General features: G+C 33.1%; 1 protein-coding gene across 4 annotated transcripts in view; it reads right to left on the bottom strand.

Moving 5' to 3' along the window:
- The window catches only part of EPHA6 (EPH receptor A6), a 921,042-nt gene that overhangs the window by 813,017 nt on the left and 84,686 nt on the right, over positions 1-23,339 (bottom strand). The window contains exon 3 of one of the 4 annotated variants that reach the window (XM_053565809.1): positions 20,564-20,640. The exons of the other annotated variants lie outside the window; for them this stretch is intronic. Coding sequence (XP_053421784.1) covers positions 20,564-20,640 — 77 coding nt within the window. The remainder of the gene's footprint in view (positions 1-20,563; positions 20,641-23,339) is intronic. 4 annotated transcript variants of the gene reach the window in all.

Here is a 23,339-nt window from a genome sequence, read left to right as displayed (position 1 = left end):
AAAAAATGCAATAAGTGGCAAAGGGATAAGAGAGATGTATGGTAGACAAATGGCATATTTTTCTGTTGAGCTGCTGTCAGTTCAAGCTACTTTAATAGAATACGACAGACCAGGTGGCTTAAACAATAAACACGTATTTCTCACAGATCTGAAGACCGGGCAGTTGAAGATGAGGGTGGTAAGTAGACCCAGTGTCTGCTGAGGATGCTATTATGGCTTTACATCATCTCAAACTATCCTCCCAGGGCCAAGAGCTGAGAGAGAAAAAGGAGGCTCTCTGCTTCTTATCAGAAGAAGGGCACCAATCCTATCTTGAGGATTCCACCTTCAATACATAATCATGCCCCAAAGGTCCTACTTCCAATCACCATCACAGTGGGAATTAGACTTCAAAGTACAGTTATGGAAGGACAATCACGGCAGATACTGCAGCTGCCACTGCTAATGCTGTGACTCTCCAGTAAATTTCCACATCCAACTCTCTCTCTCTCTCTCTCTATTCTTGGCTTAATCAGGGACATAGGTAAGGGATGTTTTCAGGAGGTAAAACCAGAGCTAAATCCTTATGTCTTGGGAATGAAAGCACGCAAATCTGTCACCTGCTCTAGTATCCATGAGGAGTCTGCTGGGACAATGCAGCAGTGCCTCTTGAGCACTGGGATTTTCCTACTTTAATTGTTCTACCCTAAAGTGATAACTCCAATTTACTCCTGAAAAACTGCTAAAATTAAAGCAAAAAAAACAAAAGTGTTCTAAGACTAAGTTTCATTTGGTTGTATGACATGATGATATTCAAGGTATTCAGAACTGCCTAAAAAAGAAGAAATTAGAGTAAATATATAAATAAAAGCATCCACGTGTGATTTTGGCAGAAGGGGGAAGTAAGCTGAAGCCACAATAGGATGGCAACTTGGGGGAAGGAGAGGACCCCAAAACAGCCTCTAGGTGTCACAAAACAAATCTTAAAACACAGATTTCACAGCTCTATAGTTTTAACTGATATTAGTTCTTTAGATGTTAGTTAATTTAAACTGTTATCCCAATTTACAGTGGGATGGTTTCAGTTTCTGTAAGGGTAGAATGGCTGAGGTTGGACTAAGACTTTTGATAAGAAGAAGAATAAATTCTGGGGGTAGGGAGAATGAGAACATCTCAGGGAGACAGAAAGTAAGGGGGACACCCTTGAAAGAGAAGTCACTTGAATGAAAAGCTTCATGTTGGAGACACGAGTCCTCCCTCTCCTAAGGTTACATGATGTGTTTTATGCCCCTGTCTTTATGTGAGGGAGGATAGTGGCAGGAGGAAGTTAAAAGACTGGGGATAAACACTGCAGTTTTACTGATCCTGTTGAGAAATCAGAGGTTGGACATTTTGGCTTGTAGAGTGCCTGGGAATTGGGCTGGAGGGCAGGACTGTGGAGGGAGAGATACAAAAATGTGACTCCAAAAAGGGCATGTCCTTAAATATTACTTGATTCTGAAACTGCCTTTGCACTGAATGATACTAAAAGCAGCTCAAAGAAAACAGTTGAAAGTCTGAATGAGTTTGTAGAAATTTTAGCTCCTGACCCCCTAAGGGAGACGACAGTTTGCAGTTTGAGTCCTCTCAAATCTAGGGGGCTTTTTTTTTTTTTTTTGTAGAGACAGAGTCTCACTTTATCGCCCTCAGTAGAGTGCTGTGGCATCTCAGCTCACAGCAACCTCCAACTCCAGGGCTTAGGTGATTCTCTTGCCTCAGCCTCCCAGGTAGCTGGGACTACAGGCGCCCACCACAACACCCAGCTAATTCCAGGGGGCTTTTTATAAAGTTTACACTCTCCAGTTTTCCACTGATAGATCAAAAAAGCTATGTCTTCAGAATAAAATCTTTGTATCTTGACTAAGGTATCGTTTCTACAACCCAGTAAAAATTGAAACAAACTGAAATCACTCTAACAAAGCCTAAAAACAAAGCTTCAAAAAATCAACATGATCTGTGAACGAATCAACTGAATGCCAGAAGAAAACCCAAAAAACTGTAGAGGAAAATGGATACATCTGGAGTCTCTAAATATTACATCCATAAGATCCAGCATAACATAGAAATTAAAAAAATGTGAAAAAATAGGAAAATGTGTCTATTTTAATGAGAAAAATCATCTGTCAACTCAAACAAATACACAAACTAATTGTTGACGTGAAGAGGTTTTAAAAAAGCTATGATGAATTTCATAAGGAATCTATGAGAAAAGACTATAATGAATGAAGATACTGAGTTTTTTTGGGAGAGATATGAAAATTATAAAACATGATAAAACAAACAATAGAATCAAGAGGAAATTCTGGAACAGAACAAGATAATATCTAAAGTAAAAAAATCCATTAGTTAAGATCAAAAACATATTGGGCAAAATAGTAAAAAGAAATCAGTGAATCTGAAACACAAGTTAATAAGTATCATCCACACTGACATATATAGAAAAGAAAACAGTTGAGAAACAAGACGAAACAAAAAACAATAAATGAAACAACAACAACAAAACAACAAACAAACCCCTAAGCACCTCAGAGATCTGAGGACCAAAATGAAGATTTCTTGCATATGTGAATTTGGAATTCCAGAAATGGAGGAAAGACAGGTGGGGCATAAATGTTTGAAAAAATAATGACCAAAACTTTCTAAATTTTATTACAGAGAAACTTACATATTTAGGAAGCTCAGGGAATTTAAAGAGTGTGAAGACAAACCCAAACCCCAAAACATTGGTTCTTTTTAACTTGTGGACTTGGAACATTTTAATTATAGATATGATTGTGTGTTATAAAACCAAGCTAAAAAGCAACACATAAATTACTTTGAATGGTTACAAAAGTAGTAAAGTTATGCCTATACCACACTTAATTAATCCAATTGTGTATTGGTGAGCACTTGGGCTATTTCCACATCTTTGTGATTGTGAATTGTGAACTATAAACATGCGATACAGGTATCTCACTGTGGAGTACTACTCAGCCATAACAAACGCCCATTTTTTGTGACAACCTGTATGGAACTGAAAACCATCCTTCTAACATGACAAGAACAGAAACAGACACTTGTATTCAATAGTACACTGGAGCTAATTGATACTTGAGTGTACCTACGGAAGTAAATCTCAATGAAAATCAACTTGGGGGAAGTGGAGGTGAGGATGGGTAAATTTGTACCTATCAGGTAGAGTGCACACTGCTTAGGTGAAGCACTTACTTACAACTTGGACTCAGTATGTATAAAATCAAATATGTAAACAAAATACTTGTACCCCCTAACATTCTGGAATAAGTAAAATTCAGTTAAATTTTTAACAAGTAGTAAAGTTATTAGAAGAGCAGTTTGTTGCTGATTTTAATAAGAGTATTGAATACTAGAAAATATCAAGGATTTGAATTGGGTATAAAGCATGAAATAAAAATTAAAATAATAACCAAAATATACTTCTAGACAAGTATAAATATTATAATTGGCCAAATAATATTAATAATGTGTCTTTGTTTTCTTTTCTTCTTTTTTTTTTTTTTTGGCCGGGGCTGGGTTTGAACCCGCCACCTCCGGCATATGGGACCGGCGCCCTACCCCTTGAGCCACAGGCACTGCCCTTCTTTTCTTCTTATATATTTATAAATACACTATAAGAGCATCACTGTGTGAATGTCGCAAAACTCTTTTAGAATCACCTATACATACTTCTTTTTTTTTTTCTTGGTGTGGCAGAGTAAGATGAAAGTATGGAATCTTTCTAACAAGATGAAATACCTAGCTAAGGATAATAATTATATGAAATACTGAAGTTCAAAACCATCCATGGATGGTATTTTAAAAGTAAGGGCCATGGAGAAGTTCAGAGAACTAATAAAGGGCATGATCAGACAATTTATGAAAAAGAACCTATCAGTAATCAATTCCTAGGCTCAACTTAAGAAAGCAAGGTATTGCGGATCAAAACATTTTTAGCCTACTAAATTGCCTAACATAATAAAAACAATATTAGTAAGTTCCAAAACCCAAATTTTATAAAATGTGGGGTTGCATCACTGACAAATTTGTAAAAAGGCCAGGGTGAGCTTGCTGCATAAAATGGGAACCATTCCCTAAATGTGTAATATCCATATTTGCATCATTTTAAACAATCTTACTGTAGGTTTTCATTATTAAAGAAAAAGTAATAGCTTTGGTGAAGTAGATTTTTATATGGCACTAAACAGAAGTATAGCTAATAATTTCATGCTTAGTATTTGCCAAGTAATTTTTGGGCAATTGGTACCATTGTGAGCACAGCACATAAAAATCTCAGCCCTTGAATAACGGACTTCTAGAAGTGATATGTATCAAAACCTTGATAATTAATAGATTATCTGGGTATAAATAAAATTTAGTTTCATGTGGCAGCCTTCACACGTTTTACAAAAATTCAGCCCTTGAAAGAAATTACTTGCCTAAATTTAGTTGTTTTAGTAAAACCCAAGTGCCAGACAAGCTTGCATTTCTGTGTGTGTAAAATATGTCGCTGTGTTTTGAGGTGGTATGTGTAAACAAGGAAAACGCCATAGCTTTCAAATATTCTTTTTTTTTTTTTTTTTCTGTAGAGACAGAGTCTCACTGTACCACCCTCAGATAGAGTGCCGTGGCGTCACACGGCTCACAGCAACCTCTAACTCTTGGGCTTACGTGATTCTCTTGCCTCAGCCTCCCGAGCAGCTGGGACTACAGGCGCCCGCCACAACGCCCGGCTATTTTTTGGTTGCAGTTTGGCCGGGGCTGGGTTTGAACCCGCCACCCTCGGCATATGGGGCTGGCGCCCTACTCACTGAGCCACAGGCACCGCCCCAGCTTTCAAATATTCTTAAAAGATTAGTAATATGATTTTTATGTAATAAGTCTTAAATTGTTTATTTTGTACTATTCAATCACTACATCCCCTCAAATTATAATACTTCAGTCTTTTTCAATTGTTAAAAATTGTCAGAAAATACTATAGTAATAAAGGCATTTCTTGCAAATAAAGACAACTGTTCATGATCATTTCCCGTTACATAACAGAATAATCATCAGTCTTACTTATGGTACCCCAAACAAATTACATATTCACACGCTCTCTCTTCTCTGACTCCTTAATTCACAACTAGCTATTTTATGCATTAAACTTACCTCCAATATCAATTCAAAATTTGTGGTCATAGAATTATTTTGTATCCTTATAATTTCATCACTAAATTTTCTGTTCTAAGAAATGTTCTTATGCTTTATACTGTTCTGTACTTTCATAATAATTTGCAACTTGATTGTGAATCTTTCCTACTTTCTCACTTCTTACAGGATGTTAATGAAGCTGTACAATTACAAGAGAATTCTTTTGTAAGTAATTTCATTTGCATAACTTTGGAAATCAACGTAGAGTTAGGTTAATTCTAAGAGGCTAAAGTATTTGCTATCTAGATATTTGCCTGTGGCAAGGTCTATAAATACTTAACTAAAATTTTTATACATAGCTTTAGCTCAAAGAATGAATGGTGGATAAATAACAAAGGTCTACAACATCTGAAACTTGGAAACACAATAACTAAATATATTATTAATGGAAAGAATACATACTAAGGCAATTTCATTCCTTCTAAATCTTCTCTATTAATTTGTCTTTTGATTATTGATTATTCATCTTTTTCCATTTATATGGTTTCAGTAATGTGAAAATATATTAAATACTAAAACAAAGTTCTCTATAGGCTTTTTATTAAGTAATTAAATGCAAAAGGTAGGCTGGATAATTGAAGTGCATTCTATGATATGATAATTTCTAAAAAATGTTTTATTTCAAAGAAATATTCCTCCAAATGTAAAGAATAAAGATACAAATGTGAATGAATTTCATTGGCTATATTTAATAATTACAGGTATCATGCTATATTTTTAACATTTGCAGTATTTTAAAGTATATTTTAGACATTATAACATTTTAATTCTGCATACTTTAGTCACCTCTTTGAAAAATAGTTTCCTATATAACCATAATACCATTTTCATACCTAATAAAGTTGACATACATTGTTTAATGTTACTTAAAGGACAGTCTATTTCAAATTTACCTATATGTCCAAAGTCTACATCTCATATTTACAATATTTATGTTTCCATTTTGTAATCTCAAAATTCTTCTCCTCAAATATTTTACCTGGTAATTTTACCAGTCTTGGGCAACTAGACAGCAAGGAAGATTCATGGATCTTAATATACTTACTATGTTTCAATTTCAGTCATTATCACTGTTAATGTTTAAATAGCCACAACCTTAGCCAATAAAAATCCCATTAAACTTGCATCTATATTTCACAAATACACAAAGTATATTAAAAATTAAAATAATTAGATAAATCTAATTAATCTAATCTAATCTCGGCCTTCCATGTAGCAGGGACTACAGCCACTCCCCACAATGCCCGGCTATTTTTTTCAGGTCACACTCTGGCTCAGGTTAGTCTTGAACTCCTGAGGTCAGGCAATCCACCCGCCTCAGCCTTCCAAGTGTAGGATTACAGGTGTGAGCCACCACACCTGGCCTAAATAGAAGTAAGTTAATTGACTAAGGAAAGTTTGACACTAGTTTTCACAACCCCTGAAGAGTAGCTCTTGGTACTAACAAGGTGTTTAGTAAATATATTGTGAATTAAACAAATTAATACAGTAACATATGTTTTCACTTTGCTTTTCTAATAGGTGGATGAAAACTGTGCCTGGCATTGTTTCCAATTATCCATCATTTAAACAAATTTTCTATTAATTTAAATTCATTTCAAAGTTTAAATTAAAATATCTTTGTTGTAGAAAGAGATATCATTAAAAAAGAAAATTCATGTATGTACAAAAGATTTTGAATAAATGTTTTTAATATTGTCCTTCCACTTATCATAAGTGTCCAACCACTTAATGATTAGAAGAAAACATAAGATGAATTCTTGCTGCATTCTCCCCAGTTTCCTTATCTTATTTGTAATGCAAGTATCTTGATTAGTGTTTAAGAAATCTTTCCCAATCCAAAGTCACATCATCTTCAGTTTTTTTCTGTGTCCTAAAAGCATTATGTTTTTAGATCGTATTCTACCATTAAAAAATTATTTGTAAATAATTATTTGAATGAAATAATTTGGTAATTCATAAAGGAGAACTTCACAAACTTCAGATATACTCTCAAAAATGTATTATGATTTTTATGTACTTTTCTTCTATGAAGTAGGATGATATTTGGCCCAAACAGAATGGAAAATAAAGAAAAAATCCAAATTCTATTTATTAGGGCAAGAAACTTGCAGCAAAGTGATTTGTCAAATGAAGAAATATTAGGAAAATTATTATTTGAGATAGACACACATTTCTACTTTGGCCAAAGGCATAGATTTCTATATGTATGAAATTTTAAAAAGGATTCTGAACATAAAAATTATTATATTCAATTATAATCTCTGCCTCAGAGATGAAAAAAAGATGGTTTCTTCTATGGAAATAGACATAAATATGAAAAACTTCCCTACAGCTAAATTAAATGAAGTTACTAAATGAGTCATTTTTAAGTAAGAGACAACATTCCTTTATAGATTATATTAATATACTTCCATGAATTTCCAAGGAATCTATTATCCTCTCACAAACTTTAATTGAATTCTTTCTAAAACTTCTTTTATTTTATATTTTTGATACAGATGTACATGTGTAATCCTCTCACACCTGAATTTATCTGCTTTGGTCATTCCTGAAAAGGTTTTCTAGTTTGATGTTCATAATACTTTGTATTTTCCCTGGTTTGTACAGTAACAGCCTAATGAGTGATATAATTATTTACTGTTAATGTTAATGTAAAAATACAATATTTTCTTCAATTTAGAAAACAGTAGACTTTTTCCATTATAAAGTTATTAAAATAGGTATACCCTATTGTTACCCATATTTTATTTATAAATAGCATAGTAGGATGAATAAGGAATACTATAAATTGGTTTTATGTTAACTACAAAGTTTGCCTCATATTGAAAATTTGTGACACGAATATTTTATAAAAGTAACACTTCCTCATTTCAGTACTTGGATTTACTTTGAAAATTAAATCAGGAACACACTGAATTCCTTATATAGTATTATAACTTAAAGAAATCCTCTTCCAAAAAAAAAAGAAAAGAAATCCTCTTCCAAAAAATATCCTACTGTTTATTAGTTAGAAACTTGAGTATATGAGAATGTAATAAAATAACAAATCAAAAATCATGTTACTTTTTCAAATCACTACAATTACTTTTTGAACATCCCTTTATAGAACCAAGAATCTAAACTTTTTTTGAAAAGGAGTAAGAAATATTCCACACAGATGGGGATCAAATATCTCTGAATGGCAAATAATTTTGAAAGCATCAGTTTGAAAATCAAGACAACTTAAGCTTAACTCTGTAAGCCAATTACGGTTATTAAGGTTTCAAAATAATGAACTTTTTACTTAATTTACCGCATAAATTATTATAGTCTCAGTAATATAGTTAGTAATTTAGAAGTTTTATAGCTATAAACATTTTTCCTCGTAGGTCAGAACTGGAATTGCATATGATTTTCTGGCCATTTGCTTTATACACTCAAACATTAACCTCCTTTATGAGAGCGTGTACAAACGTTCTGATTCAAAGTCCCTTTGAAGAGTTTCTTGCATATCCCTTGAGCATCTGATTTCTTAGAAATTAATGCGATAGCTTCCTCTCTGTTTTATACATACTTCAAGTATGTTCAAGGCATGAAATGCAAATTTATCTCCCTTAAAACATTAAAGCCAGCTACAAACTACTTTAATTAAAACATATTCAAATCCAATTTCAACAGGCCTTAAAAAGCAAGTTGGCAGAGGATGAAACTGCACTGTGTATGATTTTTAATGCCTTCCCCCCTCCCACTATGAATCTCTTTGCTGCCCTGTACACTGCCTTCCATCACTGGCCAAGGAACTCCACAGTACACAGAAATCTTAGCCATGAACCAATGCCTTCTACATTCATCACCACTGATAGTACGCCTTCTCTTAATTTATTATAACACAACTCTTTAAATCTTAAGACTAAGAAATTAAAATTATATTGTTTTAACAACATTATACTATGAATGTTTAATATATACATTTAAAAGGTAATTCTAAATCTATTTTATCCTCTAGCGTATGTGTACATTTAGTGATAATTATCAATAAACTATACATTTTTTTGTGTTCCAATCTCCAGGCAATGCAACCTCAACCATGACGGAGTTATCGAAATAATTTAGTGGGTCATGACTGCCATGGTGGGATGTGGGGAGAGAGAGTGGACTAGAAACTGTAAAATATGAGACAGTAACAAAAAGTGTTAATTTAATAATTTTTTAAAAATAAGTTTTTGTACATGTACATACTGGGACGCAATGTAAGCAATACCTGCACCAAGAAAAAAAAAAAGAAAAGATACTTTGTGGAAGAATTAAAGGAAATTTGCAGGAAAGCTATTTCTTCAGCTGTTAATATAAGATTAAAACCTACTGAAGGCACTACAGTGATTTGCAAATACTCAATCTCCCACACTTTTGTAGGTTGATAGGCATTACCCTATGAATCCATAAATAAAATGTACTGGTTTCTTGTTTTGCAAATATTATTAAGTTGTTCAAATTAGGTCTTACATTGGGGTAGGCTTCCTCATTTCCTGATCACCAAGTATTCTGAACTCATGATTCCCTGTTCTGAAGACCTAAAATAAAAATACTGTCCTCAAGTGATAAGAAGTCATTTAATCATAAGACTGGCCTCTCTGCATGCTGTGATATTATAGCCAACCCACTTCCTTCCCTCCAGGGACAACTCTTTCTACCTACTCATTTCTCCCTCCATGCTGGTGCCCTGGACTCTTCTGTGGCTTCTGTTTTTTTCTGTTGGGCCCTTCAAAACTATTACATGCGTTTTTGTTTTTTGTTATGTTTTGTTTTGTTTTTGCTGTTGTTGTTTTGTTTGTTGCTTGGTTGTTTTTTTTCTCAGGACCTTTAGTAATCTACCCAATGCCAACAATATCACTACGTAGAAAGGATGTTTTAAAAAATGCAGTAAAGATCCTACAGAAAAGTAGTAAAATAATAAAGTAGTAAAGAATTTCCCCTCAAAAAGAAGAGGCCAATTACTCCTGAAAGAATATTCCAACTATTTCCTACATCTATAATTATGAGAACTGAATGGTGAGTAAGCTGTCACTTCTATCCCTCTTAAACAGATCAAGATCCCCATCTCTACCCCCAGCTAGACATCTGTTTACAATGTTGATACTATCCAAAGACTCTGTCTCAACATCCTAAATCAAAAGGTAAATTTAGTTACTCCTCTTCGGTGTCTCCAGAACTAGGAAGCTCGAATATTTCCACATCATTCTTCACCCATCCATAAATATGAATAGGTCTATTCTCTTTATCTTTCTTTAGGACTTGAATATTTCATAACCATTTTAGGACTGGATTAGGAGCATTTTAAATAATAAATTATTAAAAGGATGACATATATTTAAAACCACACTGAAATAGAAAGCATCTTTTACATTCTAATTTATTTAAGACCTGCATTTCACCACTTTTTATGTCTAGTATTACAGAAAGCAACACACACACACACAAAAAATAGAAAAAAGATTTTTTTCCCCTCATCCATAAAACTGGAGAAAATCAGTATGTATTTCAAAGGGTTCTTTTACAAACTATAAAAAGAATTAATGTACATAAAGTCCTGGGGTCCGTCGTCTGAAACATAGTAAATGCAATGACTACTGTACCACTATAATTATTACTATTACTGCTGCAATTGCCATCATTATCAACCCTATGTGAGAGGTCTCTGACACTCAATATATATCGAGGGAAAAACGTGTATCAGAAGGAGACACATTTTTATTTCAATCTTAACTTTTTAAAAGAGAGATCCTAGGATCACAGAAGATATTGTATTTTATAAGCTTCAGGTTCTTCATCTATAAAATGAGAATCACAATAAATGACAGAATTTTTGTGAGAATTAAATTTGAAAATACAGGTGGAACAGCAAGCAAACGATAGGCACTCCCTGACTTTATTCTGCTCCTAAACCAAATAACAATAAGATGGAATTCTGTCTATGCATCATGCCAGTAATCTCCTAACTTTCACTGGGAAACAATGGTTTTCTTTATTATAGATAAATGCCCTAAATTACTTTGTATAACACAACAGAGATGAAACCTGTCATTAAAATACGAATAATTAATACACACAAATTAAGAAGCATACAACTGAACAAACTAGAATAAAGAAACAAATATTTGATTGGTGACATTTTCTTACCTTACATTTTAACTGTTAGTTGCCACTTTCACTACCTTTTCCCTTATTTTCTTTGAAAACTGACTTATCTTATTTTGTCACAGTGCCTTTAGCCTTTAAGAAGTCTAAGCTTTGGTACGCCTATATTTTATAAACCGGTAGATTCAATTATGGTGTCTGTATTTACTCTGTTAATACTGATGATAAAAAAGCTTCATTACTTTACCAGTCTAAAGCTTTTATTTCTTATCAATTTTTCCATATTTTAATAATTAATCTGCTTATGTAATTCTGGTAATGTGAAGTTCGATTTTTTTTAACTTCAACATTTTTTCTTAATCTCTCACAGAAGAATATGGACCATTTTCTTTAACACACTTTTAATTTCTGTTTTAGTAATAGAAAGAATGGGGAACAACCAAACTAGATAACTTTACTCTAGATCACGGTGTCCAATCTGTGGCCTGAAGCCCCACGGGCAGCACGCTGACTTTGTGAGGAGTTTTTTGTTCATCTGTGGTGTCAAATTCAAATATCATGAAAAGGAAAAGTACACAGGGACCTCGGTTTTGTTAATCAGCATTCCTTTTTTTTTTTTTTTTTTTTGCAGTTTTTGGCTGGGGCTGGGTTTGAACCCACCACCTCCGGCATATGAGGCCGATGCCCTACTCCTTGAGCCGCAGGCACCACCCTAATCAGCATTCCTTAATGTTTGTGCATTTAAGATGTGGCCCAAACAACTCTTAATTCTTCTAATGTCTTGGAAAAAAAAGTAAAAAGACAGACACCCCTACTCTAGATTATGTATCCATTTTCACATTTCCCTGGCTTAAAAAAAAAAAAAAAAGACTCTCAAATTTTTTCTCTTTCTGATTAATGGCCTATTTCTTTTGATAGGCGTTTGTCTTCTCATCTCTGCCATGTAGTCACTTAGCTCTGCTAATGATCATGAAGTAGTGTGTTAATATAGGCAATGTTAGTACTCCGGGGTCTCTGGACTGCCTGATCTTGTTAAAGTACAACCCATAACTTCAAGTGCTAAAATTAATTTTGTCTTTTTGAAAACCCAAATTCTAAATAGGTTCCATTTGAGTGTAGGTACTTGTATAAGGACATTTTTTGGTGCTACTTATAAATGGAATGGCATTTTTTTTTTTTTTTGTAGAGACAGAGTCTCACCTCTATGGCCCTCAGTAGAGTGCCATGGCATCACACAGCTCACAGCAACCTCCAACTGCTGGGCTTAAGCGATTCTCTTGCCTCAGCCTCCCAAGTAGCTGGGACCACAGGTGCCCGCCACAACGCCCAGCTATTTTTTGGTTGCAGTTTGGCCGGGGCCGGGTTTGAACCCACCACCCTCGGTACATGGGGCCGGCACCTTACCAACTGAGCCACAGGCGCCGCCCTGGAATGGCATTTTTAAAACCAGAGTATATACATTTAAAATGTATATATTGTCTTAGATAATATTTCTACGTTAAAAAAATTATTTTTACATGACTTATACTTTCCTAAATAGAGAAGCACTCACTTATCACTGATCAAGAAAATTAAGTGTATCTTTAAGAATGGCAAAAAGATAGTTACCTCCATTTCATTAATCTCTTGATCTTTTTGGACAGTGTTTTATCTTTGTTAACAACTTACCAAACAGCAAGTCTGTAATTATATACCACTTTAAAAGAAACTCCGCTTATGCAGTTTGTTCTGCGTTAGCATAAAAAAAAATAATTTGAGGCTGAGATGATGGCTCAGGCCTGTAATCCCAGCCCTCTGGGAGGTCAAGGCAGAAGGATCACCTGAGGTCAGGAGTTTGATGTTGTAGTGAGCTATGATGATACCACAACAGTCAGGGCAAGAGAGTGAAACTCTGTCTCAAAAAAAAAAAGACATTTGAAAGTGGACATGTAGCTATAGTTGTATAAGGAATCTATACAAAATAAACTTTTTAAGAAAACATTGTAATAATAAGAAATATATATCATTAGCTACAAATTTGATATTGTTACTTATATCTCTATTAAAAACCTTTATTAAAGTACAGCCATTAATTCTTAAGTTATTCACACACAACATCACTTATTTTCCTTCGTTTCGTTCCAGTGCAATACTTGGCATAGGTAGGCCTTCAATAAAAATTTGTTAAATTCATTCAGGTAGAAAAGAATGAGAAAAAGTTAAAATCAATAGTCATCTTTGGTAATTTTTAGCTGAATTATTAGTTAATTTTGAAAACTGTCTTATTTGTGATACTTAGATCCCCATAAATTATCTAATCATTACATACTTATTGAGCAGCTACTATATAAAAACACTGAGACAGATGCTGAGGATATAGCAACAAATCAGACAGTTTGACCTTAATAGCTTGGATATTATGAAGCACATTATGAAGCAGATGGTAGAGTAAGATATTGACCATCTAATCCCATAATTTATTATTTAATTATAATTATAATAGGCATTCCAAAGATGAAGTACAAACTCCCGGGAGAGCATAAATAAGGCGGGTATAACCAGGCTTGGGAGGTTAGGGAACTCCCTCCTGATAAAAGTTTTAGGTGAGCAATACCAATCGGTAGGTAATTGTTTCCTGACATACTCAGAATTTCACTCCATTTTATTCTCCATAACATGACAGAACTCTCTACTGAGGCAACCAAATTTTAGATCATACTTACAACATTACAACAGTGTGCACACGCGCGCGTGTGTGTGCATATATATACAGTTTATATATATTTAATGACTGAATGGAGTCAAAAATAAAGACCCTAAAAAATTAGAATATTGATGCACCTGAAAGTAGTGATAAAGTTAAAACAGAAACTTTTGAAAGGTGAATCCTAATTTTTTCTCTTTAAGCATATTTGATTGACTTAAGCTCCATCCCTTTAAGACAATTACTTTCTGTTTCAGATTGCTTGTGTTCTCTAGTTCTTAGGCATTTAAAATGAAGCATCCTCCATTCAGTAGAAAAAGGTAACAAGGTAATAGAAAAAATGATTTTAGAAAAATAATATCAAAAATATATAAACAACATTTAAATATATTGAAATAGGTAGATTAAAACATTTTTAAAGTTTTATAAAATGTTCTAGCATTAACATGACTTATTCAAGTTCCACATAGAACTGACCATTAATAGGCTATAATCTAGAGCCTAGAAAATGACAAATTAGCATCAATTTTCTTAATTTCAAATATTCTGTATTTTTATTAAAAATATTTAAAAGACATCAAAAGTTATAAGCAATAATATGAGAAAGATAAGAATTTGCCTAGCTCCATGTTTCTCCTTTAGAGAAATAGGATCAAATGTTAAACTTTGATTTTATTAATTTCATATTTTTTGCCTTGAAAAAATAAATTTTGACAAATACCACTAAAGGTCACATCCCTTGCTCTATTCCATGGCCATGCTCTAAGCTAACTGCTATCTTAAAGCTACTGTGCATTTTTTAATAACTTACTATATATCTATACTTTTCTAATAAAATGTGTGTTCTTAAGAGGTGAAACCCTATGTTAAAAATATTATTTCATTAAAATGAGATTATCTTGAAAAATATTAAGTTGGGGCATTACTGTTTTTGAACAAAAATATAATTTGAATGACTAGAAACAGCATTGACTTTCTGACCTATAATCATAAAATATGTGCTTTCAATAAAATATTTAACTCATTGTGATTTTAATGTATACTCATTATGATTTGAGTATATATTGTACTGTAAAACTGCAGCTAAACAAATAATATTTCCAACTATATGTGTTAAATGTTTATAAGGAGACATTTTAATATAATAGCCATCAACATTTCCCCATAAATATAGCTTGATTTTTATATAAAATCCAAAATGTCAGCAATATATTTTAAGAATATATCGAAGTAAAACAATTCATAAGGCATTCAGAAGCATAAAATATCTTCAGTGTAATGAAAATAAGATATTCTTTAAGAGAATAACAATGGTGTGGTTGTGCATAACTACAGTCTTAGTTACTAAGAAGGCTGACCCAAGAGGATACCTTGAGCTCACGTGTTGAAGGCTGCAGTGAGCTGTGATTATGCTACTGTGCTCCAGACTGGGTGATAGATTAAGACCCTATCTCTTAAAAATAAATAAATACAGTAAAATGAAGTTCTTTCATCTGGCAATAATTATCGTGCTTCTTAGTCCAGAAATTCTATATTCAGAAGTAGTAAACAAGATGGAGCATACATCGCTATGGGGAAATCGACAATTAATTAGTGCTAGCAAGGAAAGAATGGAGGATAAGGGAATAGAGAATGATGAATTAGGAAGGTCATTTTAGATAGACTGGGCAAAGCCTTTTCCAAGGGTTGAATGACATGAAAACCTAAGCAAAGAACATCTCAAAGAAATGAACAAGTTTAGGCAAGTACAAAGAATAGAAAGAAGGCCAGAATATGGAAGCAGAGTGAGGAACAGAGTTATAGGGGATTAAATTACAGAGGTACACTGGGCATGGTCACTCCCAGGATAATAGTTCATCCTTTGAACTTTGGTTTTACAGTTAAAGAAAGCTATTGGAGGTGTTGGACCAAACAATGATATGATCTAATTTTAAAAGATCTCTTTGGCTATTGTGAGGATGATAGGGCAAGAAACAAACAAACAAACAAAAAGACTAATTACTAGGCTATTACTAGACTAGGAATAAGATAGCAATGGTTAAATAAATATTAGGATGTGGTCAAATCAAAGCTAAGTTGATAGTAGAAAGGGTGACTCTCATGTTTATTGACTGCACAATTAGGTGGGGTTATTTTGTTGTTAAAAATGTAGAATAATAACACAGGTCCTGTGTGGTCCTGTATACTGCTCGCATCAATAATTTCAATGAACATGCCAAGGGCACACCATTATATATATGATACAGCTATAAACAATGCAAAACTCAGAAATATTTTTAGCTCGATATAAGAAAGATTTTGTAGGCATTCAGAGTTATTTAGAGATGGATGTGTATCCTCAGTAATTAACAAGCTAGCTATTCATGGGCCCATCTAAACATAAATGGAGTAGTCTCACCACCAAATGGAAAGGTGGAAGCTTATTTAGATTGTGTCTTGGCCAACTCCCACATCGTATGATTGAAGAAATATACACCCAAAGACACACAGAATCTTCCTCAAAATCAAGCATAAATTCAGAAGCAGAGCCAACGTTCATGATTCCCAAGAGTTGTATGTTAAGAAACTTCCGGTGCTAGGACAAAATGTTCTAGTTTTTCACAAATAAAGCTTTTGAGTTGGTTCATTCAGATTTATCATGTCTTTTCGGCTTCATTTGTTAATTTATATAAAAAGTGCTGTGAAGGCTTATTCATTGATGTAATATTTGGAATACCTTCAACATAAAAGGCGCTGTGAAGGCTTATTCATTGATGTAATATTTGGAATATCTTTAAGTTATTTCATCTTTAGTTTCAAAGTTATAAGTAAAATTACAGAGAAAATAAGAGTGTTATAATCAGTTGACTCATATCCTTTTGCAAGGAGGTAAAACATAAATAAATTCAGTAAGTGCCAGGCACAGTGGCTCACTCCTGTAATCTCAGCACTCTGGGACGCTGGGGTGGGCGGATCACCTGAGCTCATAAGTTCGAGACCAGCCTCAGCTAGAGTAGGACCCCATCTCTAAAATATAGCCAGGCATTGAGGTGGGTGCCTGCAGCTACTTGGGAGGCTGAGGCAAGAGAATCACTTGAGCCTAAGAATCTATGAGCTGTGATGCCACAGCACTGTACCAGAGGTGACATAGGGAGACTTTCTCTCAAAAAAAATAAATAAATAAAAATAAATAAACAAATACATAAATAAATTCAGTAAATGAAACCACAGTATGTTCTCTGATTTTTATTACAAACTTATTTTATTTTATTTATTTATTTTTTGAGACAGAATCTTTCTATGTCACTCTCGGTAGAGGGCCAAGTTCTACTTCATTTTGGCACACTTTATCAATGGGGTGAGTCTCTGTTGAAATATCTGAAACATTCTGCAAAACTCTGTGGTTATTCAGTTTACTCCTAAAATACAGATAAACATAGAAATTAATTAAGCGAATAAGACGAAATTGACCTTGGAATGGAATTACAATAATACTGCACATAAATGATGTTTCAGTCAATGACTGGCTGCATAGACAGTGGTCTACCCCTTCCATATGATAATGGAGTTTCCCTAATAGAGGTACTATTTTTAGTCATTTATACCATATTTTTACCTTTTCTACGTTTAGAACACAAGTACTTACCATTATGTTACAATTGCCTAGAGCAGTGGTTCTCCACCTTCCTAATGCCTCCTAAAGCCGCAACCCTTTAACACAGTTCCTCAGGCTGTGGTGACCCCCCAACCATAAAATTATTTTCGTTGCTACTTCATAACTGTAATTTTGCTACTGTTATGAATCATAATGTAAATATCTGATATGCAGGATATATTTTCATTGTTACAAAGGGGTCGCGATCCATAGGCTAAGAACTGCTGGCTTAGAGTATTCTGTGCAGGAACATTCTGCACATTGCCTCCTAGGAGCAATAGGCTGTATAATAAAACCTAGGTATATAGCAAGCTCTACCATATAAGTTCATGTAAGGACATTCTATGATGTTTACATCCTGATGACATTTCTGAATGATGCATTTCTCAGAACATATCCCCATCATTAAGCAATACAGACTATATATAAAAACATATATATGGACTCAGAGAAGAGAAAGCACAGAAAATCTACCCTTAACCTACATGTTTAAATGGTACTATGAATGTTGACAGTTTCCCAAAGTTGTATATCTCAATTATTTTGTTAAATTACATGGAATATGTGAGTTAGGGGAGAGATTACTAATTAGCTGAAATATATAATAAAATAATCACTAATTATGGAAAGTCAAAAACATGAAATATACCTACACCTTTTCTAGAACTTGACATATTTTACTAAATAATGAAGATATTAAGATCAATGCAAACATAAGATCCATACAAAAGGTACAATGTCAATGAAAGAAAAAGTTTAAAAAAATAAGGCAATTATTAAAAACAGCAGGAGAGAAATATCAAAATAGTTTTTCCCCTAGTAGTCAATAATAAGTAAAAGTCTAGAAATAGCTGCAAGACACAAAAAGTTAGTAAATCCTAGTTTGTAAGTTTTCCTTCATCATAATGGACAGATAAACAGAATAATAAAAAAGTAAACATTTTTTTGCAGTGGGGCATATAACAAATAACATATAGAAGAGTCCCTTAAACATAATAAGGGCACAATAAATATTAATAAAGTAAAGTACTTAAATAGCCCAATTTGAAATACTTTCATTCAAGGAAATCTTTTACTTGCATTCAAGTAAAATGAAGAGTGCTAAACACGTCCTAATGAATTATGTGTCTAAGGCATAACCATTTTTTTTTTTAATTTCTGTAGATCCTTTCATTATGTTCTATGACATTTCATCAGGAGGGTATGCTAAGTGTTAGAAGTCACCTTTCATAAATAATGTAGAGGGGATACTTTTGTCTATTAGATACTCAGTTCTCTTCCCCTTCACTATCTATTCTTCCCTCCCAAATTTCAGAGATCATTTATGTGGAAATCAGTGTTTTACAAAGCTAGACAGAATAATCTTTATTTTAAATGAAATTATAGTTTTTTTGTTTTTTAATTAAAAAATATTTTATTATTTCTGGGTGACATTTTCATTTATATTGACATATATATACATAAACATATAGGAGGGTTGTATATGTGAGATGTGTTCTTTGGGGGTTTTGATAACACCCATATCTCTAGCACTAATTCATTTACAACTAAAGAGAGCAGCATAAAGGTAACTTTGAATCTTTCCTTTTGACAATATTTTCTATTATCATTTGAATGGAAGAAACTCTTAGGCCATCATTGAGAAGCACCACTAGGGAATAAATTTTAGAACAAACTTATTCTACGAGACTAAACTGTGTCTTTGTAATAACATGTTAATTTAAACATATGTTTTAATGGTTATTGACAACAGCATCTAAAATACTATGGATTTTATTTTCATTTTTTTCCCTGAACTCTTCCTCTTTTTTTCCTTAAAAAAACATGAAAGACCCCTCTACAAATACAGAGCCTTTGTTGTTGCTTTGTGGTACTTTGGTACATTGCTATTTATTCCTTAATCTAGCAGCTTCCTTACTTAAATGTGTCGTATCCTATATAGTTGCAACAACAAAAAAATCACTAGCTTAGGCTTTAACTGGGAGCTCATATCATCCAGAAGATTATTATAGTTTTTTATTTTTTAACTTTATTCAAATTAATATGAGGGTACATACAGATTTAGGTTACATTGTTCTCACTTCCAGGGTAAATTTCCATTTGTAGAAGAGCTCCTCACCCAGGGGGTGTGTTATACACCCTCACAGTGTGCACCTTAGGTGAGATCCCGCCTCCTGCCCTCCCTCCTTCTGCCAATCATCTTCCCCCTTCCCCCTCCCACTTCCCTATACCCTTGAACTGGACTATAATAGTGTCTTATTGTTCTTAGGAACATGTTATTGTTTATACATTGATTTCATATTAGTATGGAGTAACATTGGATATTTATCTTTACATTTTTGCGATACTTTACTAAGAAGAATGTATTGTAACTCCATCCAGGCAAATGTAAAAAAATGTAAAGACAGAGTAATCTTATTCTCGTAAAACCTTGTGTCCTTTCTCATAGCTCCATCCTGCCCCATGTATTGGTTTTTCCCATTTATAGTGACCCCAAATCTACATTACACTTTCAAACTATAATTTTCACTTTCTAGAGCAAAAGATGATCTTGGAAACTCTTTTTCCATGGTGTCCTAAACCGCCTACTGTGGGATTCTGCTGCTGTTGTGTAGTCTTGTGGACCAGAAGGAGCAACACAGAAAATTAAGACTAAGAACACACGATGTGGTTGGACGCTGTGGATGAAGGTGCAGAGACACAAAGGTGCAGGGCATGTAATGGGTCAGGGTGTCTGGATTGAAATAGCTGGAATACAATGAGTTCCACTGTGGAGAGAGTGTTCAAGATGCTTTATGGGTAAATAAGTGAGACAAAAAGGTCTTGAAGCACGGTGGAGCAGGTATCAGAGCGGGAGGAACAGGGCTCCTAGAATAAGAGAGAGGACCAGGGGAGAGAAAAGCCCAGGCTTAGGTAAAACTTACCAAAGATGTCTGACACTTGACCACTTCACATAACAGTGTCGGTCTCAGAACAGAGTGGAAATCTGAGACTGCAGGATCTGCAGAAAGAAAAGTAAAAACAAAGAGAGAGACAGAGAGAGAGAGAGTAGGGGGGATGGAAGTTACCTCGTTCCCCACTTCTCTCTCTCACAATATGCTTATCAATTTCTTGGTAAAAGAATATGGATAAATCAGTTTTTCAAAAAAGGAAAATAGAAGAAAGAAAAAATAGTACTTTTTGGTACCTCACTGGGTTTCTCACAGATTTCTTGATATGCTCTATACTTAGTAGTCCTATCATATTCAGATTTAATAAGATGTAAGACAAGTTTTAACAAAAAAGTTATTTCCATAATTGTGAGTTTGGAAATATGAACCCTTATATATAAGTACACATGTCCGCATGTACATATCATTCTTATATTCAGACATATGCTTCCAAAGTTATTCCAATTAAGAACTTAAACTATAAGATTCTGCAATGCATAAATAATCTGTGATAAAATTTATTGCTCTCACAAAAAGCAGATGAAAATAACTAATAGTTTTCATAAGTTTCAAGCTTGTTCTACAAATGACAAGTTTTCCTACAAGTGACAAGACTGAGGTATTTTTAGTTCGGATACAATTACTATTCGAGAATCCATTACTAAAAAAAAAATGTTAAATACTTAGTTTTGTGTTTCAATAACACTTACAACCTTTAATTTAATTTTGTATTAAAATTAAAGGTATAAAATTCTATATGATTTTTTAACCTCTATTTTTAAACATAATTAGGTAAATTTAGGATGGCCAATAATTAAGCCAAGTGCCATGGAGTGAGAAACTGCACGCTTAGACTAAGAATTCAGACTATAAAAATATAAGCAAAAGAATAAAACAAAGAACATTTTATATTTTATTTTAAAGAATTTTTGAAGAATTTTTAAAACAAAATTACTATGACATAAGACTATTTTACAGAGGAGGAAAGATCTTAAGAACTTGGGAGTTTTTCATAGACCCAAGTCACATAAGACATCTATAATTTAGTGAAACTCTATAAATATGTTCACTGAAGAATGTGCTTTGAATTCTGAAGCCACTTCTCATTGAAATTTTAAATAACTAAGCAATTAACATCTTAAAGCACATGTCACATGTATTTTTTTTTTTGCACTTCCTTAGCAAAATTCTCATAAAGGGTAATGCCTGGGGAGAATACATGATGGATATTTTTGGTTTTATGGTTTCTGGAATGTATTTGCTTTCCTATATATAAATAGCAATCAGCACAAATAAGGACAGTAGTTTCAAGGTCCTCTGTCAGTGTTGTCTAATTTACAATTTTAATTTGACAAGTAAAGTATAGTGTTAATTTATTTGACAGCTAATATTCTTTTTCCTATTTTTTTAATTTTATTTTTAATTTTTATGGGTATACTGTCCCCATTTTGGTATCTTTCAAAAATCAAACTGTAAAGAGCTTTCCCATCTACCCTCCAAAAATACAACAAACAAAAGCCTCAAATTTCTTTCTTCACCAAGAGATTATCATAACATACTACTATAAAGTATTTTAATTATATATAAATATAATGAAAGAAAAATAATCTGATCCTAAAATAATTTTCCCTTTTAAAATGAAGCTCATATTTATTCATTTATTTATTATTTTTTTAATTTTTGAGACAGAGTCTCATTTTGTCACCTTGGTAGAGTGTTGTGGCATGAGAAACATCAAACGCTTGGACTCAAGTGATTCTCTTGCCTCAGCCTCCCAAGTAGCTGAGACTATAGGTGTTAAAATGAATTTCAATAAAACATTTATGACAAACCATATTCTTAACTATTTCTCTAAAATTATAAAAAAGTTATTAAAAATACTAAGACATTATGATAATAATCTTTTGGGAAACAACTTAATGGATGTTTTGAAAGTTTCTAAGTAGTAAAACAATTCAACCATCCCATACATATTAGAATACTCTTCTGATATTTAATCAGATTTAATAAATCAGCATCAACTACCCCATGTCCCATCTTATTTAAAATAAAAATGATACATTTTAAGTGTGATTTTCCAAGAAATAAATAATTTATTAACACTGATCTGCAATCTACTTCACCCATAATTATTCAAATTAGTTCCCAGAGAAAGAGACTGGCATCTCTTTGTCTTCAAACCTGATCTACAAATTACATTTCTTACATGTATACATACAGATTAATTAGCTGTAAATATTATTCAAGTAATTTATGAATGGGAAAACACTGGGAATAAAAGAATCTTTCAAATTCTTGAGTGATAATTTTGATCCCAAATGAGGATCATTGGGATAGTTGGCATAAGGGAATGAAAGCAGTTTTTCTGAGCTCATATAACTATGCTTCTCCTTCATTTATGCTCAGATAGATTTCTTCTATTATCTATGTCCTTCCCATTTCAATATAAATCTATTTCTTCTTTTTAAAAAATTCTGTTTCTTTTTCTTAGCATAGCTCCACATAAAAAGATTTAAGTTATACTATACATATTCAAAATAATTACGTAGGCACAGATAACTTCTTTAATATTTTTTAAATACCTGAGGGATAAAACTTATATATAAATGACATATGTCCTTGTTTCTAGACATTGCTCTAGTCAAATGCTAAACTATGCACTATTAGAAGCATCTAGTTTCAAGAGGTATTTTCCTTCTTTGGGAATATTAACTTTAAAATAGATAACTACAACAATATTGATTTCTTAAAATCCAGTAATGTAAAACAT

Source organism: Nycticebus coucang, chromosome 16 (assembly GCF_027406575.1).
Source record: "Nycticebus coucang isolate mNycCou1 chromosome 16, mNycCou1.pri, whole genome shotgun sequence".
NCBI lineage: Eukaryota > Metazoa > Chordata > Mammalia > Primates > Lorisidae > Nycticebus > Nycticebus coucang.
Note: the sequence above shows the minus strand (reverse complement) of the source record. Positions and strands in the feature narration are given on the sequence as shown.